The sequence below is a fragment of the Egretta garzetta genome, unplaced genomic scaffold (genome assembly GCF_000687185.1).
Source record: "Egretta garzetta isolate BGI_Z169 unplaced genomic scaffold, ASM68718v1 scaffold14, whole genome shotgun sequence".
NCBI classification, from domain to species: Eukaryota; Metazoa; Chordata; class Aves; order Pelecaniformes; family Ardeidae; genus Egretta; species Egretta garzetta.
The window spans coordinates 339,767-359,658 of record NW_009259588.1 but is presented as its reverse complement, the minus strand read 5'-3'; the positions used below and the strand labels follow the sequence as shown (position 1 = coordinate 359,658).

At 38.7% G+C, this 19,892-nt stretch overlaps 1 protein-coding gene across 1 annotated transcript; it reads right to left on the bottom strand.

The window, feature by feature from the left end:
* Positions 1-4,040: 4,040 nt before the first annotated feature.
* TRIP13 (thyroid hormone receptor interactor 13) lies at positions 4,041-17,694 on the bottom strand. The gene is made up of 14 exons (XM_009637915.2): positions 17,315-17,694; positions 17,071-17,173; positions 15,349-15,514; positions 14,914-15,043; positions 13,671-13,726; positions 11,045-11,135; positions 9,476-9,548; positions 8,432-8,495; positions 8,115-8,201; positions 7,513-7,619; positions 6,299-6,452; positions 6,001-6,113; positions 4,703-4,772; positions 4,041-4,153 (listed from the first exon to the last, which is right to left on the bottom strand). The coding sequence occupies exons 2-14, from the start codon at positions 17,160-17,162 to the stop codon at positions 4,058-4,060; spliced, it is 1,299 nt and encodes a 432-aa protein (XP_009636210.1). The 5' UTR covers positions 17,163-17,173; positions 17,315-17,694; the 3' UTR covers positions 4,041-4,057.
* Positions 17,695-19,892: the final 2,198 nt, after the last annotated feature.

Here is a 19,892-nt window from a genome sequence, read left to right as displayed (position 1 = left end):
GTTAAACCGGTTCTGGTACTGACCAAAACAAAAGGAGTTTAAGACCCGCCTATTGCTGGGGTGTATATAAGCCAGAAAACAAGAACTGTTAGGTGTGCATCTTGGTAGAGCAGAGGCTCCCGGCGCACCCAGCGCTGTTTGCTTGCTTTTATTCGTTTAATAAATTGTTATACTTTGCTTAGATAAAGGTTAAAAATCTGTGCCTTATTGAAAAAGGTTTTTTGATGCCTACAGTGTGAAGATTTTACCGAACAGACTTGCCCTAAATATACATTTAGATCAAGATAGTGATCGGGAAGAGACCTGGTATTTATATCATGTGCATGACAGCAAAGAACACAGAAACATTTTTTTTCCAGATCTGGTTATTACACTCAGAAGCTTGTCTATGGGCAAAGAGGCAGGACACCTCTTAAATTGTAATAAATAAACCCAAGAATTTTGGGAGAGATGGGATCCACCTCAATAAGCAGGGCAAAGTTGTCTTTGCCATTAGGATGGTTGACCCAGGAAGAAGGGATTTAAACCAGGAATGACAGTGGAGGGACAGAGTTAAAAGCAGCCCTGTGAGGGAGGGGTGGATAGGGTTGACGAGCAAAGACCATGGGGTGATGTGTCAGAAAGGAAACGCAAAATCAGCAAAACAAGGTTTAAGCAAGGTCGCCTCCAGCATTTCCATGTAAGCAAGGCAACATTATTGGAAAATCCCAGACCCTTGCTGGCAAATCAGGATTCTGGGGTACACTAATGTACATAGTATTGGGAATAAACATGATGAGTTAGAGACTTGTGTGCAGCTGCAAGGCTATAATCTTGCTGGAATCGTGGAGACATGGTGGGATGGCTTACAGGTCATTCCTGTTTCCAGCAGGTTGAGGGAGGTGATCCTTCCCTTCTGTTCAGCACTGGCGAGGTCACACCTGGAGCACCATGTCCAGTTCTGGGCTCCCCAGTACAAGAGAGACATGGACATACTGGAGACATACAAAAAGCCACAAAGATGATTAAGGGACTAGAGCATCTCTCCCATGAGGAGGGCTGTCACAAGTTGGTCAGGGAGGTTGTTGAGTCTCCATCCTTGGAGATACTCAAAAGCCATCCAGACAGATATAGTCCTGGGCAGCCTACTCCAGCCTACTCCTGCTTGACCTCCAGAGGTGTCTTCCCACCTCAACCATCTGTGTCTCTGATATTGTGTTTCTGATATAATGGAATTTTTAAAAGTTTAATTCGACAATCACCATTAGTCTTCATCTAGTTATTGCAGAAAAAGAATGAATAATAAAGTAGCTACAGTATTTATATACAGGAAAAGCTGCAATAATAGCAATAATACAATTAAAAATTTAACACACAGATTTCTTAGCTTCTACCCCTTTTCTGGTGTTATGCTCACTGCTGCTCTGGGTCCTAATGTTGGTGGTTTCACTTTGGTGTTAACCATGGGGACACTGTCTTACAGCAAGTTGTCAACATCTGGAGTCCTTTACTGGAAGGCATACTATATTCATGCTGATTGTTTATTCTTCCTCTTCCCTAAGATACATTTGCTTTGAATTTAGGACTTTTAAAAATCTTAAATAAAATACAGCACATAAAAAATGAAATTAAGATATAAAGTAAAACTAAGATCTATTCAGGAAAAAATCCATTACATATTAAGCTGAAATGTCCAAATAATAGAGGTGGAAGAACAAAAGCTCCTGATCTCATGAAGCTTAACAGGCACAGGTCTCACCAGCTGTCAGTGGAAAAATGTCAGTCAAGCAAGGCCACTGTGATGTGCGGAAAAGGGACTCCACAATTTGTAAGATTGTAAAGTATACGGTATGTTTATTCAGCGCTGGCCAGCACGGGGGGTAGTCCCACCAAAGTCGTGCGCACCGCAACACGGAGCTTGTCCTGCTTATATGTAGCAAAGCGTTACATATACATGAAGTTTCCCAATACGCCTATACATAGGCAGAACCTGTCCCCGCTTCGTATTAAAACTAGTTTCAAGAGGTCATTTCCATAAGTCCCTCCCAACTGCACAGGCTCAGTGATTTGAGTCGGTGGTCTTCAGGGGTCATTCACTTCATCCACTCCTCTTCTTCACCTTGTCCTTTTGGTGAGCTCCAGCTTCCTCCCCCTTTATTCCACTGTCAGAACAACCGGCTCCCCATCCTTGGCTATCCTCATATCAAACAAAGTGCCAGATGCTATGTTCTCCTATGTGCCTTCCAAGGCCTGTAACAAACATGGGCCATTTGCTACTAATCTCCCCTCTTCCACATTCCCTACAGTTTCTTATCTATAGTTTACTTCACATGATTAGTAAGTTAAGCTAAAATACAATGCTAGCAATTTAAGATGGATCTACAGTTGGCTTCACAAAGGTCCTTTTGTTAACCCTTTAGCCTCCCTTCACACAAGAACTGGCAGTTCGTGGAGCCTCTGCAGTTCTCAAATCCAGACCAGAAGATAGTTTCATGCTTTTGGTTACCATGGAAGTACCCCAATATCTATTACATGGATCATCAAGACAGGCACACATAATAACATACACCTATATTGAATGAATACACATTTTAAGTTTCTAAATCTCTTTACTTTAAAAGCCACAAATCCACTATGGACTAGAGTCTGTATAAAATACTGCCTTTCAGTAGTCTTCCTATACCTGGATTTATGGAAGTTTCTTGCATGTACCAGTATTTTCAAAACAGGGATTGTGGGGAAAAATAGAGTACACAATTGCAAACAACTGAATTTGGTACAAACTTTGCCCACCTACCCCCCTTCTTTTTTGGGGGGGTGGATAGGGAATAATATTTAATAAGTTATTTTCAAAAGTAATATAATGAACAGACACTTAGGCTTAAAAAACAGGCTCTCTTTACATAAGTATAGATGCCACAATAAAAATTTACCAGCACCTGACAAGTTCTGTGAAATTTTTTAACGCACAGTTTATATTGATCATCAATAAAAATAGCTCAAAACAAAATCTTTCATCTAATGACGGTATAGTGTAACATTGATTTAAAAGATACAAACAAGGAAGTAACAAAATGCACTATCAGTAAAGTATTTCCAATACCAACAGCTAGGAGGTATGCATTAACTGGATATCATCAACTTAAATCTCACTATTTTCATTGAAGAAAAATTAAACTTCTAATCTGGAAACTCCCCTAATATTTCATTCTTTCAGCTGACTGCAGGTAAAATACTTGTAAATACAAAAGAAGGAGAGGAGTTGACAATTTTATAACCAGTATTATATAGGATATGTATTTACCATATAAAAGTTGACCCTGTTCCTTTAGGAATTGGATGCATACACTTCCTGGCTTTTGCACTACAAAATATTTTTCTCCACAGGGGATTTGTAACTCTTATGTCATGTTTATAAACCAAAACAAAACCAAACTTAATGCATTTTAAAGAACCATTCTTACACTTTGTAGTTACTCTTCAGTGAGAAAACATGGTCCACCCTGGTTCACGTCCTTGGAACAACACAAAAAAGTAGTATTATAAAATACAGTTAAGTGACATTTTGATTTTGAACCTGATATAATTAAAAAAAGTAATACTTGATACTAAATTTCAAGATAAAGAGATGTCAGCATAAAAGGTCTGGGCCATCACTGAGCACTTCAAATCCTTCCCAGTTTCATGCTAGTTATTTCAGAAGCAATAACAAATAGTGCATTTATGGCAGAAGTATCAGAATATAAAGGAAATCAGAAGTATAAAAACTGATGCACGGATTAAGAAACAAGGAACAGAAGTCTGCCCACTTTTAATAACCGCAAAAGATGAAAACTGTCTTTTAGCAAGAATTTTTTTTACAATCCTCTTAATGGCATTTGAAATAAAGTTTTTGAAAAATATTCTGTAAAATTTCTTAATTGTTTATTAATGAATGTTTTGAAAAACTATATTAGGCATTCCAGGTTTTTTAAGGTGTTGACAATCATTTTACAGACGCATAGAAACTGCACAGTTTGTATGAAAAATATGTAGTTTTCAGTGTTAACAATACTGACAACTGTAAAAGAATAGAGTATCACAGCGAGTCTGCAAGTCTCTTTCTTTCTTCAAATTGTTTGTCTACTGCAAGTGAAAGAGCCTGAAGAAACGTTGCCATTGTAACACTGGGGGACTGAAAATAAGAGAACATTTTGTTAGACACACTACAGTAATTGGCATACATAATATTTTACATAAAAATCACAGTATTTAAAAGCGACATATCTGACTTCCATGTTACAAAATTTTCAAAATGCTCCAAAACATAAAAATGCAGGTTTATTTTAAACCAGCTAGCATAGTAAAGTCAAAGTCAAGTTACACAAAGTCTTTAGTCAATCCTTATTACTGTGGATTTGCTTCAAAAAAGGTTTTTAACAAATTATTATTATTATTTATAAAGTTGCAGAGGTTTTTTTTTTTTTTTCCAGAAAGGAATTAGTTCTGTCACAACATCTATTTAAAAATAGAATGCTGTAGGACAGGTCAATCCCTCCTGTTGTCTTCAATGTCATTTTAAATTATGGACAGTGCAAAATTGTTCCAGTCTACAAAGCTGCAGAAACAGTGCAATTTAGATTAAAAGGGGGGTTAGGCCCAATCTTTTACTTCAGGCAGTGTCCAAATGTCCTCCTACCTGCCTCAAAACCAAACCAAAATATAATTAATAGAATATACTTACTTGAATATAAAGTGCATGTGCTAGGAAAGGAAGTTTTCTCAGGACCCGGCCACTAAGACCTTCACTTCTTCTATAGTAAAACAGAAACAAGTACTGCTTAAATGCTAAATATCCACTCTTGAAAGACAACTTTTCCTTTTTCTTTCTCCCATAAGTTGTTCTAAAAAACCTCAGATCACAATTCAGCAGGTCACTTGCAGCACTTTTAGCAGAAGCAGGAAGTGGACAGACAATTTCAGCCTATGGGAGGCTATGCAGTACAGAAAAGCAAGCAAAGGTACAGAAACAGCATAGTCACATTTGCCTGCCAAAGCTCACGTCATGCCCTTCACATCACTGTGCCATACCTCATCAATGTGGGGGGATGTCTACACTTGAAAGGGTATGGTACAGACATAACTTTCCATCTGCACTTGGAAGGACTTGAAAAATTTGTTTTGAAGGCTGGACCTCACAGCTACTGCTTATCTCCTTCCCACCATTTACAAAAAGCTTCCTTTACCTCACATACTTGATTGATATATGGTTCCATCTCCTCCAAGCACCACTCTGTGTATGTAGAACCCAAACCTCTATGCCTGGAAAAACTAACTTGCTTTTATTCCACTCCTCACTAGTTAAGATTGCCTACTTCAAGAACAGAAGGAAAACACACTTTGCTGACTTTATGACTGTTATTTTATTTTGTTCCATAGGAACCAGCACTTTGGAAAAAAGTATTGCTTGATATTGTGAATATAATTTTTATTGTTTCAAGAATTGTTATGCTGCAGTGAAAGACTATTTGCTCTACTAACGTACTCAGCAGATCATAACACTCTCCTATTTACAATTCACTCCTTTCCCCTTTGCTTCTGTCCACTTCTATCTCAATGCTAAAAACTGACTTCTTATATTGCAAAGAATTCTAAGACACTTTCTTAGCAGGAACTAAGGCCAATACTATTTCCACTGAACTGAATTACAATTCACTATATCCACTGAAACCTAAGGCATCTCACTAATCCAGCCAGCAATTTGTCAAGAGAACTTCAAAGTGTAAAGAAGAAACCAGAAGCAGTACTAAGCCAAGCTAGACCTGAGCCTAAGAAATACCGGCAAATCCTGATCACTTCCCACTTTTGTCCCCTGAAAGGTTTTGCAATAACCCTAACAGAAAAAAATGGACACATTTCTGAACTCTAGCTGTTCTGAAATTCCATTACTTTTATACATCATTCCACAACTCATTATATATACATATATACATATATCTGTGTGTGCATATATATAAAAAATGTAGAATTTCAGAATCTTACCTTGAGATTTCTTTTAATACAAGGCTTAGCCTTGACACATTATTTTCTACGAAGCCTATCATCTCTAGCTCTCTGAGTGTCAGGAGCTGCTGTCGAGGATATATTATTTGACACTAGAAAGAAAAGTTATACACTGTTGTATGAAAAAACTTAAATACATTCAAAATTAAATTCTACAGTAAGAGTGGAAATACAGAAAAGGAATTAAATTTGTGTATTTTGGTTATTTAGGAAGTATGATTAAAATGTCTAATTTATTAAAAGAGGACATTTTACAGTCTTGTGTTTGAATTATTACCTTCATCAGTTCTTCCAAGCAAGAAAGATATATTCTAAATATTGCTGCAGTGGATGGAGGTCCAATGTATTGCTTTATGTCAGCCCTGTCTACAAAGGCCATGTCAATTTTGTCCGTAATATTTGAAGTAGTCAGGATAACTACATTGGGATACCTTCAAGATAAAAGCAGATTTTTAGGTCACATGTATAAGAATTATCCCCTTTTATGACTGGCAAATTGATACCTTCCTTCTTATGACTCAAGCCATTTCATGCAATAAGCAGTCACATCATTCTTGTCAGCCAGCAGTTACATTAAATGATCTGGAGCTTTTGGCCAGTTATCACCAATCAAATTCAATGCACAGTCTCTTTCTTTCAGCTGTTTCTCAAGTGTCCACTGTTTCTCTAACCCTATTTTAGAAGTGATATACATCAACTATCTTGAGCCTACTGGTATAGTTTCTGCCACAAAAAAAAAGATTATGAAAAGACGACTTGTAAATTTGAAACTTTAATCTACATGTTTTCTATTTCAATTCAGTAAAAAGTATATAGTCCAACTGGCAATGTGACACATTGTAATCGTGGATGACATTAGAGTAAGCACAAAAGAGAAGCAACATCTCCTTGCTCTAAGAAATATTGAAAGAACATTCTTAACCATAGCTATTTTTAGATGAAGTCTGTGAACTTTTCCATATGAATAAGCCACTTACCTTTAATTAGCCGCAAGACAGGGCCAAATACTAGGGCACCTTTCTTTCTGTGAACAGAGACAAGTATGCCCAAAAAGGAGAGGAAAGTGGCAGGAATAAAACAAGAGATGGTATGCTGCACTAAATCCAGCACACAAAGTGGATGAAGCATCATTAACAATTGCTTCTAAGCCATATGTTGTGCAAGTATGCTTTACATTGACATCCAGAAGCTGTAAATAATGAATGAGTTCTTCACTGATCTTATTCTTGTCTCTCCAAGCAGATATCATGACCCTCTGTCCTATATCTCTCCCTAGCTTTAAAGGAAGTACACCATCTGTAGATTTGATTGTTCACTCAGTTACATGCAAAATATTCTATTGTATTACTCCTATTTCTTTTCAAAATTAGCACCATTAACAAAGAATAGTTCACTAAGCAATTTGGTTTAGCATTCCAATTAGGAATTAAGATTTAGCAGGAATCCTGAAGCTGTCAATTACCTTTTGCTTTTGTAATAATATCAGTTTACCTTTTAATCTGATCTATTTGTGTCAGTACAGCATTCACCACACGAATAGCATCTGAAGGCTCTGTGCCTGCCTTGAAGGCACTGCGGGCTGCTGTGAGGCTTTCCACCTGCAAAAAATCAAACCAACTAACCAACCAAACAAACAAAAAATCACCAAACACAAAAAAAACCCCATAGAAAACTGCACATATGGAGTGCTGGCAGCAAGCAAGTAACCCAGACAATACACCTTCAGATCCTTGTGTCTGGTATCTAAAACTACATTTTCAAAATCTTTTGTTAAGTAGAAACTTACAGGGAGAAGGAAAGGCATGTCAAGGAAGCAAAGTGTAGTGAGTGAAATTCCTGTTTAGACAGCAGAACAGAGGTGGGTTTTCATTTTAATTGAATTTCGGGGGTGGCAGGGGAAACAGAAACGAGCTCACACACACACAAAACAGAACGAGCTCAAGATTAAAATTCACTATTCTGCACAGTTATGTAACTCACATAAAAGCATGAACATGCTTTTATTGTTCTTTACAAGTGAGCATTATCAAAGTTCCCTCCGACCAATTTACTTTCTGCTAAATTTATGTACATCAGTGCTATTAGAATCATACCTCATCAATCAGTACGAATACAAGAGCATCTTTGTCATCAATTAACTCTTGAATCTTCTGGAACATCTTGGTTACAAGCTTGCCACTCTAGAAAGACACCATATGCATATGTTTAACTATTCCCTTATCACATCAATTTCCAAGCCTTACCATATTTAAAGATGGAAATACCTGTTTTTTAAAGTAACTTACTAATATAGCTTCTGTTTAAGTGTTCTCAAACACATTAATTATTCTGAGTAATCTTCATTGCACACTTATTTTATGAATCAAGCTCAACAGAAACAGTGTACTTAATTAGCTACATCAATACATACCTCAGAAAACCATTTAGAGAAAAGGCTATGGCTGTTTATCTCAATTAACTGTCCATATCTATACCTAAAATATGAAGGGAAAAAGAAGTATCAACTCTATTGTAAATAAAAGTCAGTAATACCATTAACTTCCATAAGTCTCATTCCCTCCATTTCAACCCTGGAATTCTGTGAATTAGTACTTTAAATTACTTACTTTTCAAAACATGATACCGGTTTTGAGTTTATCACTTCCAGAAATGTGTCTCACTAGAATTCTTTATATTAAATTGCTATCAGAATTTCTTAATTAGAACAGGTGCTATTTAAATATAGTTTAAGTAACGATTTCCATGCTAATGGCCTCTGTCTTCTGTTCATGTAAGATTTTGTTCAGTGTAGCAAGAACACATACAAAAGCATGAAGCCTATTTACTTAGCTCTGCATGGGTATCCTTAGGACAAAATATCTCAACCACACCATCCATGTTTATCATAAACTCAGCTTGGGCTAGAGTCAGATCACTCCAATAATTACACATTATTTATGTTACACCTAGTATTTTATATAAACTTTTTTTTTTTATATAAATATCTTGTTATGAAATTTAAGGCTAACTCTTATTTCCTTGTCTGATATACAGACTGACCTCTGTAGCATTCAGACAATCCAAGTACAAAACAAGATGGTTAAAAAACCACTACCTATTAAGAACAGCTTTCTTGAACATGAAGATACAAATAGCAGGCTTGATACTCTGTGATTCTTTGTACTTTAATATTCATTGATGTACGATGTGAGCACAAGCCAATGACTATATTGCCACTGGAATTTGTTCTACGTGTCTGGGCACACATAATTACACATTTTACAAGGCATTAAAATATCCTAACCAGTCTCTCTATCAGATCCATTTTATTGCCAGGCAGGTGCACTATAAAAGAACTATGAACATTAACACTTAGCACCAGTTACTTGAAATCAAATATTAAATATGTTTGGGCTACTGAAAAAGACCAATTAATAATAGTAAACTTAAGGGAAAAATTTCCAAAAATGATCACCTGTATGACAGTCGAATTGTCAGCTTCTGAGCCAATGCTTTACAGAGAGAGGTTTTCCCAGTTCCAGGAGGGCCTGGTTTGAAATCAAATCCACACATTACACAGAGTCTGCATCAGATTGTTAATGACATGTAGCATCTTTTTAACTACTGTATTTCATTACAGCACTATTTGTAGAATAAAAACACAGCAATGACTGTGAAGACCAGGGTATTTTGAGAAGATTGCTTACTCCCACTACAGTCCTAGAGCTGAGCTTTGAATTTATACCATTTTCAATGATTAGCATAGTTAGTGTAATAGTTTGTATGCAAATACCACGAAGTTAAAATACTCAACAGCCACAGAAGCAAAGTGTATCACCCTAGCAGGGCTTATGCTTATTAGCATTCTCAAAAATCAGTGCTATGCTTAAACTTTTATCTTCCTGAAACATACTCTTCTGACATGCAAAACAGAAACACATCATGCCCAGTTTGATTAGCTGTCCACTTTCCCATTAATCTCTACCTTGGGGCAACTCAGAGCATCTTAGGAAGCATGCTCTGGGACAAACCTTTTGGATCTGACACCTATAGAAGAGCCACAAAGACTTTCTCCAGACAGACAAGTACAAGCATAGTTAAGCAGGGTGTGAATGTATGGAAGATGATGTGTGGGTGCTAAAGAAACTGACAACATCAACCAGATGACAGTACTTTCAAAGCCAGTACTGCCATTATAGCATAAATATATTTTACTCTGCAACAATTGTAGATTCCCCAGTATTAACTTCTTTGTGATCACAATAATGTGCTCATTACTAAAATTAAACATACCTATCATAAATACATTAACAGTCTGAAATAAATAGTTTTCAAAACATCTTTTAGCTTCTAAACTGAACCTTATAACATAAGTGCAACCAACACTCATAATAAATATTTCCACTATGACCTTTTATTTTTGTCTTGATGACAAAATTGTAATTAATCAACAGCAAGCTGCATTTTGCAAGGAAATTGATTCAGTTGATGTCAATCTCGTTTATAGTATAACCTCTACAGTAAGCTAGGACTGACTGAAGATTACAGCTTCACTGATACAGTAATAACTAAATTAGCGACAGTACTGCCTTCATACTTGACAATAGAACAGACAGTGTTAATAACACAACACAGACTGATTTCCCAGTTTCGTCAAAAATTTTTATAAAACCACAACTAACAAATTTTTTAATACTGCAATAGCACTGTAATACATGGCTGCTAATGTCCTCGGTATCTGCATTATTTTTGCACTTCATACACAAAAGCAATAATACCACTTAAAAATGAAAAATAAAAACCCAACTATTGTCACTGCATTACAAATTTTAGAATTTAAGTTCCTGTGAAACATAGTACATGTGAACATTGATTTGATTCTGACATTACATTTAACCTCAATTTGTATTATAGACAGAATACTTCTCTACTGCTTTTGGATCATCTAATTTCACTACATAGAAGTGCAATACAAGTTTTTCCAGAAGAGAATTATAAACAGGTGGCCAATGAATCTACTTGGTTTCAGGCAGATCATATTTACCATGCAGCAAAACAACTCTGTTCCATGATATCAGGTTGCTGTCAACATTTTTGTCAGAAAATAGTAATGCTGTCGCCACATAATCAAGTAACTAATCGAAGAGGAGAAAAAGACACACACAAATTAGAGACATATCAGCAAATACAATTACATATAGAAACAATCTCCTACTTATGTCTATTGTGTATTCTTAACAAAAATAAAAATTGGACTCATGTTTTTTAGTCATAGGCAAATTTTCTTTCCACAAAGGTTGGAAATTCATTTCCTTCCTGCCCTCAGGAAAAAGAACAGCATGTACTAGGCACAAATGGAGTTCCAGAACTTTTACATGAACAAATGAGACGTGTTAAGGGAGTGAAATTATTTTCATTTTCCATCGTCCCACTTAGAGCATGTCTTTAAAACACAAGCTACCCAAGCACAGAGAATCAAAGACTCAAAATCTAGGTCCTGTTTAGGCATTGTACAGCTACACATTTGTTCAGTTTGTTGTGCTTAACCCACCAAAGCAAGCATTTCCTGTCATATTTTAGTTCCTTTCTACTGAAGCATTTATATCCACTACTGTAAGGAATTTGTAGATTTGTTAGCCTTTCAAATAAGGGAAGTTGCATTTTCTCCTCTGAATGCTTGCTTCTAAAACTATTGCTACTTCATTTTAGAATTATCTAGAATTAGGAAGTAGGAAACTTTCAACAAAATGTCTATGAACCTCAGGTGCGAATCTATATTGAATTTTACCTATAACAACACTTGATATCATATTATTTTCTATTGCTGTTACCTTTAATGTGCTTTTGAGCCACATGTGTTAGTAGGACAATACAATAGTATTCCTGCAATATCTCACGCTCAAGATGGAGCAATTATGCAATAGCAAAAAACCTGAACTTCACCCATGTTTTTTAATATTGACACTGACTGTACTATTTTGAAAATTCAGAGCAACCATTTCAGTCTGTAGAACACAACTGTACCCAGATGGTTCTACAGTTTAAAGAATGAATAGTCATCACAATTACTTTTACAGAAGTTAAGTAGTTCTAGTTTTAGTCATTAAAAGCTACTGCTTCTTGCTATCAACGTATACTTACAGTCAACAGCATTCAACTTGCTATTATTTAGTACATCAGTAAGCCTAATTAAATAGTCTTGTCATTACACAGATGATTTGGAAAGCAGTTCCATAAATTAGACAACCACTGATGTTTTAATTGATGTTTACCTTATAAACAAAGAAGTGCAATCACTGGAATGCTTTGCTTTATTATAGATGGTTATAAAGACTTAAGTGAGAATACTGTATCTATGGTATTATAAACAAGCTAATGAATTAGCTATTTGTGTCCAAAAACTTCAGATAGAAAGATTTTTTTTTTTAACAAGCACAATAAACATCTTAATGACTGCTGTCATAAGAGCAACTGCATTATGGTCTTTACTTACATCACAATTACTAAATTTCAGATTACAGTTCTACAAGCTCTGGCTTGATGAATGCACAGAATCTTCAAACTAGAAAATGACCCCATGGAACTGTTTTGTTTCTTCCAAATGTCCTACCAGCATTCAAGTGGGAGCACACTCACTCTAGTCAAATTATTCAATGTGCATTTGTATGAATAGTAACAGTGCCGGCTGATGTTACTGCTAAACCAATGAATTGTCCAGCTGCTGCCAGAAACACAGTTAGACTCCCATTCCCTTCTGCCTAGCCTGTGCCCACCACTTCTGTTACACGACCATTTGTTACAGTCATAGTGGACGAATTAACAAAAACAGGCAGTAATTAGCCCATCACACAGTAACTTGAACACTTATAATGATTAGTTTCCTCAGTTAGTTTACTGCAAGTTAACAGGAGCACCAATAAGCACTGTAAGTACAGCTGATAGCAACACACTTCTCTTCTAGTGATAGCAAGCCACCAAAATTGCCTTATCATTTAAAAAAGCCACACCAAAGCCACAACAGATCTTTTGGGGCCTTCACAGTAGAGAAATACAGAATTGACTTCAAAGAATGCTGCATACATTTTTTGATCTCTTTGAAGTTAGTTTTTTCCACCAATTTTCTTCTCCCCTTCTAGAAAAACAGGCAATTAATGAGCCTTAAAACAAGGTGCAGTATTTTAATAAAGTGAATTTCTACCCTGTTCTACAGAAGATTCATTGTTTTCTTCATGCCGGCTAATGAATATGTCTAAAGCAAAAGTGAAAAAAAATCTTCGGAGAGGTTTTAAGTTGCTACCAAAACAATACCTCCAGCTGTTAACCTTTTGATTTCTGTAAAATAAGCCACTGTATATGAGAAATTCTTTGTAATTTTTGGCATGAGCATCACTGAACGCAGTTTCACAGGGAAACTGAGATTTTTTTGCAAAGCTGACTTCACAGTACACACTGATATACACCTGAGATATGATGTTTAATCTCAAAATATCAGCTCTGCCTTCTTTTGTTACATCAGAGAACTATGTAACTGTCAAAAATTATATAGAGATTTTTTTGAGCTGGTGATTTCCAAATAACTTCTCCATGGGATGGAGCAAACTTCAAGCAGGCTACATTTCAAGTCTTACTTCACCTCAAGCAATTTTAATTGTTATTAATTTTCAACTTACATGTGATTTTACTTCAGTGTCATATATAAGACTTTCCCAAAGGCCATGGAATTCAGCTGTAAATGCAATATATTATACACCTGTTAGGATAAATCAATCTGGGAATCTATAATCTACCATTGCAGCACAAAGCAGTTTTCAAATTATTCTCAACTAAAATAAAGGATTAAGAATAGATATTTGAGCACAATTAAAATATATGGAAAAAAAAAGTTATTTTTCTCAAAATGCAAACACTACTTTCTAACAGACAGATTCAGCAGTTTCACAACTTCTGTTTCCTCAAATAACCGTGAGGAGAACTTAATATTTTTAATTTCTTAACATGAAATAGAGGATGGACCTACATTTCCCCAAGACAGAGAGTGGGAGGAGGGTTCTAGGCCAAATTTTATCATTTAGCTTTTTTTTTTTTTTTTTTAACATCATCATGTAGAGGACAAAAAAAACCCCACATAGCTGAATAATGTATAAAAAACTAAAGTTGTGATTTGGGTATCAGTCATTTCTAGCAGTTTGTTTCTAGCTTTCATCAAAGAAAAGCAAGCAAAAGAGACAGAACAATTATAAACCACAATGATAGGAATAATGTAAAAGTATCAGAATGAATTTATCCTGAATAGAAATGTAATGGATCGTTACGCTTTTCTCAACATGGAAAGAGCAAGAAATGTCTCAGAATCACTCTCTTTGAGCTTAAGCTCACACCTGCATTTCTTCCAGGCACAGAATTCAACTTCCCCAAGCATGATATAGTCACGGGCTGCCCATGCCCTCTTGCAGAGCAGAGCCTTATTCTCTTCAGAAAACACCCCAAGGACTCCAGATCTCTTTAGTTTGTTTTTTCCAAATATAAGAGCAGCACTGTCTTGGGGGCTGGAAGCCAGCAGTGTGCTCTGGAAAATGAATGTTTAAACTGATGAGTTTCTTGTGGGCCTCCAAATAAAAATTTGGAATGCAGTCTGTAGGGTTAAAAATTTGCATGCTTCTGATTATGACTATAGTTTCTATTCCACAAGACCAGTTACTTCCACCCATCCACAAGTATTACAGAAATAAATGACATGTTGTGGAACCACCTGTAGTAGTTCAGTCAAAACCATAAATAAGAAAGTCCAAATATATTGGTTCCATCGACAAAGGACAAAGTTAAACAACATTTACAAATAATACCTTTAACAGGTGGCCCTATAAAAACTTTTAGTCTTTCCAAGATTTTCTTTCAGAAATATCACATGGGTACCTGCTGGTAGCACCCAGTGGTTAGCTGCAATGATATCCTCATTCTCTTCTTCCAGGTTTTCAGAGCTTGGTCCTTCTTCATTCAGATGAAAAACATGAAGAAAAAGACTGCTTTTGCTCAAGTCAATAGGCTAGAATGCACATAAAAAGACTTTTAATACATTGTATTTCTCATTCAAAGCTAATTATAACATAAGAAAGTTATGGTTCTCATCTGGCATTCAGCTTTGAAGCCTACTACTTCTGTTTCAGACCTTATTAAGGGTTGTAGGCCCAAAAACTTAGCCATCTATTCCTGGTTCTACCAGTCAGCCCAATAAAAGCTACCATGTCGTCCTACAGACCTTGTCTTGCTTATGTCCTTAGGCTATGACTAGTGTGCCTACACCTAGTTCACAGGCATATGAACAGAGCTGTACATTCTTGCTGTGGATACCTGTCTGTCTTTCAGTTTCAGCTCTGTATCCACAATTGACACGGACTGCACATTGCTATTAAGGAAACCATCATCAAACTCTGTCCACTTGTAATCACCAAACACGATGTTATGTCTGTTCAACAGCTTTAAGACACTCATCTTGATATCTTCTTTCTTGGCCGCACTAACAAGAAAGAAACAGTATTATCTATGGCATTAACATTTATAAGTAAGCATGAACTAATATTAGTGCTTTATTTCATGCACTGAGCCTAGATGGAAAAAAGCTTCCATCTCACAACCCCCCTCCCAAAATCTCCAAAACAAACCACCCCCAAAAAATCGACCCACACAAAAAGAAACAAAACCCACTCAACACCCCCCTGCAGAAAAAAAACCCTATAAAATTCAGTTTGCTTCCAAAAGCAACAAGTTTGATACTTGTTTTTAATTTGCGCATTAAAAGACACAAGCCAAAGAATACTGTTTGCAGTCATATCAGGGGACACGGAATAACACAGCTAGATTTCAAGAATGGAAACCAGTTATGCAATCTAACCGTGTTTCACTAGGAAAAACAGACAAACTCATAGCCAAGCTGCTAGACTGAATTTGGTACACTCGGCTTGGAAGTTCTATTACGTCTGAGGACAGCTGATACCTCAGGACAGGGACATGCTATAAGGAGAATTCCAGTAGAAGAGTCAAAAACTACAGGAAAAGGAATACTGTTTTAAGATTTCAGAAACGCTTTACCTTAATTAAGTTATGCATTCCTAGTGCAAATTCCTAACTCCCTGTCTTTTAAGTCTGACAAAAAGAGAGCAGTGGATATTTTACACCTTGACTTAGGCAACACCTGGGACACGCTCTCCCATAGTATACAGATAGTCAAATTGGTAAGATAAGGACTGGATAGATGGACAAGGTGGCTGGACTGTCCAGGCCAAAGGATTGTGACTATTAGTACAAAGACTAAGCAGAGCTGCCAGTAAGCCAGGCAGGAAAAGGTGGGGTGGTGCCATCAATATTGGGACCAACACTGTTTTTACATCTTCATTTACACCCTGGACAATGTGATGGAAAGCAACTGCAATAAGTTTATGGATAACACCAGAGCAGGGAGAGCTGTCAATATACTAGAGAGCAGGGCTGCCATTCAGAGAAACCTCTGCAGGTTGGAGATATGGTTTGACAGGAACTTCTTGAAGTTCAGCAAAATTAAATGTGAAATCCCATCCCTCCATCTACTGCCCAGACAACTGTAAAGACCAGAGGCCAACTGGATGAAAAGCAGCTTTGCAGAAAAGGACCCAGGGGTACTGGTGGACAAGTTGGTAATGAGGCAGCGGCATGCCCCTACTACAAATAAGGCCAACTTTATTTTAGGCTGTGTTAAGAAGAGTGCAAGTGTTAGGGAAAGTGATTTTTCCCCATCTACTGGCTGTTTGTGAGACTGCATCTGGAGTATCATGTGCAGTTTTGGGCTCTGCTGTACAAGCAACAATGATATACTGAAGCAAGTCCAGAATATGGTCACCAACTTGATGATAAGACTGATCATATGATGCACAAGAAGTTGAGAGAAATAGGCTTCAACCTTAGAAAGACACCTGTGTGGAAACTCCTGGGAGAGCATAAAGGAGGCAGAGCAGAGTGCTGTGCGCTCTTGTAGGTGTGCAGCACAAGGCCAAAAGGCAACAGACACAAGTTGCAGCAAGTAAAGTTCTGATCAGAGACCTGCTTGATTTCTGATGAACTTCCACATGTATCTGAACGTTGTCACACACGTTTGGGAGCGCTTGCTTCAGATCCCCCGCAGCTTCTTCCATCCTCCTTGCTCCTAGGGGGAAAGTGATACCAAGCAGAAGCAGGATTTCAGCGACCGTTACACACCAACGGCACAACCGTGCCGTGCCGCGTCCACGTGCACCCCGCCCGTCGAGGGGACCCGGGGGCCTCCGCGGCGGGGACAGTAAATCACCTCACGCCAGGCACGGCCCCGAGAACGGTGGGCTGCAATCGGGGGACCCAGGTCCGCCCAGAGAGCGGAAGAACCGGGCAGCTCCTCTGTCCCCTCAGCACCCTGACTGCCGCGAGGACTGCACTTCTACCGCACAGAGCGCGGAAGAGACCCCACTCGCGCGCCAAGAGAACCTAACGGCCAGGGACGCCGCTACCGCCTTTTTGTAAAAGGCGGGCTGGCGAACGGCCCTCCCCCCCTTGACCTGGATGTTCCTCCGCGGCAGGCGGAAGGACTCCTTCTCTCCCTCCTTCCCCCAAGGGCTTCCGGTGGAGGGGGCCGAGCGGTGACTGCGGCTGGTGGGGCCGACTGTGCTATGGGGAAGAAACACAAGAAACACAAAGCGGTAATCACCAAACACGATGTTATGTCTGTTCAACAGCTTTAAGACACTCATCTTGATATCTTCTTTCTTGGCCGCACTAACAAGAAAGAAACAGTATTATCTATGGCATTAACATTTATAAGTAAGCATGAACTAATATTAGTGCTTTATTTCATGCACTGAGCCTAGATGGAAAAAAGCTTCCATCTCACAACCCCCCTCCCAAAATCTCCAAAACAAACCACCCCCAAAAAATCGACCCACACAAAAAGAAACAAAACCCACTCAACACCCCCCTGCAGAAAAAAAACCCTATAAAATTCAGTTTGCTTCCAAAAGCAACAAGTTTGATACTTGTTTTTAATTTGCGCATTAAAAGACACAAGCCAAAGAATACTGTTTGCAGTCATATCAGGGGACACGGAATAACACAGCTAGATTTCAAGAATGGAAACCAGTTATGCAATCTAACCGTGTTTCACTAGGAAAAACAGACAAACTCATAGCCAAGCTGCTAGACTGAATTTGGTACACTCGGCTTGGAAGTTCTATTACGTCTGAGGACAGCTGATACCTCAGGACAGGGACATGCTATAAGGAGAATTCCAGTAGAAGAGTCAAAAACTACAGGAAAAGGAATACTGTTTTAAGATTTCAGAAACGCTTTACCTTAATTAAGTTATGCATTCCTAGTGCAAATTCCTAACTCCCTGTCTTTTAAGTCTGACAAAAAGAGAGCAGTGGATATTTTACACCTTGACTTAGGCAACACCTGGGACACGCTCTCCCATAGTATACAGATAGTCAAATTGGTAAGATAAGGACTGGATAGATGGACAAGGTGGCTGGACTGTCCAGGCCAAAGGATTGTGACTATTAGTACAAAGACTAAGCAGAGCTGCCAGTAAGCCAGGCAGGAAAAGGTGGGGTGGTGCCATCAATATTGGGACCAACACTGTTTTTACATCTTCATTTACACCCTGGACAATGTGATGGAAAGCAACTGCAATAAGTTTATGGATAACACCAGAGCAGGGAGAGCTGTCAATATACTAGAGAGCAGGGCTGCCATTCAGAGAAACCTCTGCAGGTTGGAGATATGGTTTGACAGGAACTTCTTGAAGTTCAGCAAAATTAAATGTGAAATCCCATCCCTCCATCTACTGCCCAGACAACTGTAAAGACCAGAGGCCAACTGGATGAAAAGCAGCTTTGCAGAAAAGGACCCAGGGGTACTGGTGGACAAGTTGGTAATGAGGCAGCGGCATGCCCCTACTACAAATAAGGCCAACTTTATTTTAGGCTGTGTTAAGAAGAGTGCAAGTGTTAGGGAAAGTGATTTTTCCCCATCTACTGGCTGTTTGTGAGACTGCATCTGGAGTATCATGTGCAGTTTTGGGCTCTGCTGTACAAGCAACAATGATATACTGAAGCAAGTCCAGAATATGGTCACCAACTTGATGATAAGACTGATCATATGATGCACAAGAAGTTGAGAGAAATAGGCTTCAACCTTAGAAAGACACCTGTGTGGAAACTCCTGGGAGAGCATAAAGGAGGCAGAGCAGAGTGCTGTGCGCTCTTGTAGGTGTGCAGCACAAGGCCAAAAGGCAACAGACACAAGTTGCAGCAAGTAAAGTTCTGATCAGAGACCTGCTTGATTTCTGATGAACTTCCACATGTATCTGAACGTTGTCACACACGTTTGGGAGCGCTTGCTTCAGATCCCCCGCAGCTTCTTCCATCCTCCTTGCTCCTAGGGGGAAAGTGATACCAAGCAGAAGCAGGATTTCAGCGACCGTTACACACCAACGGCACAACCGTGCCGTGCCGCGTCCACGTGCACCCCGCCCGTCGAGGGGACCGGCACTTCCCTCCCTCCCTCAGTAGACGGCAACGCCAGCCACGGGACGCGTCGCGAGAGCAGTCACGCGCACGGGTGGCCCGTTTCTTCACCCGGGGGCCTCCGCGGCGGGGACAGTAAATCACCTCACGCCAGGCACGGCCCCGAGAACGGTGGGCTGCAATCGGGGGACCCAGGTCCGCCCAGAGAGCGGAAGAACCGGGCAGCTCCTCTGTCCCCTCAGCACCCTGACTGCCGCGAGGACTGCACTTCTACCGCACAGAGCGCGGAAGAGACCCCACTCGCGCGCCAAGAGAACCTAACGGCCAGGGACGCCGCTACCCCCCTTTTGTAAAAGGCGGGGGGGGGGA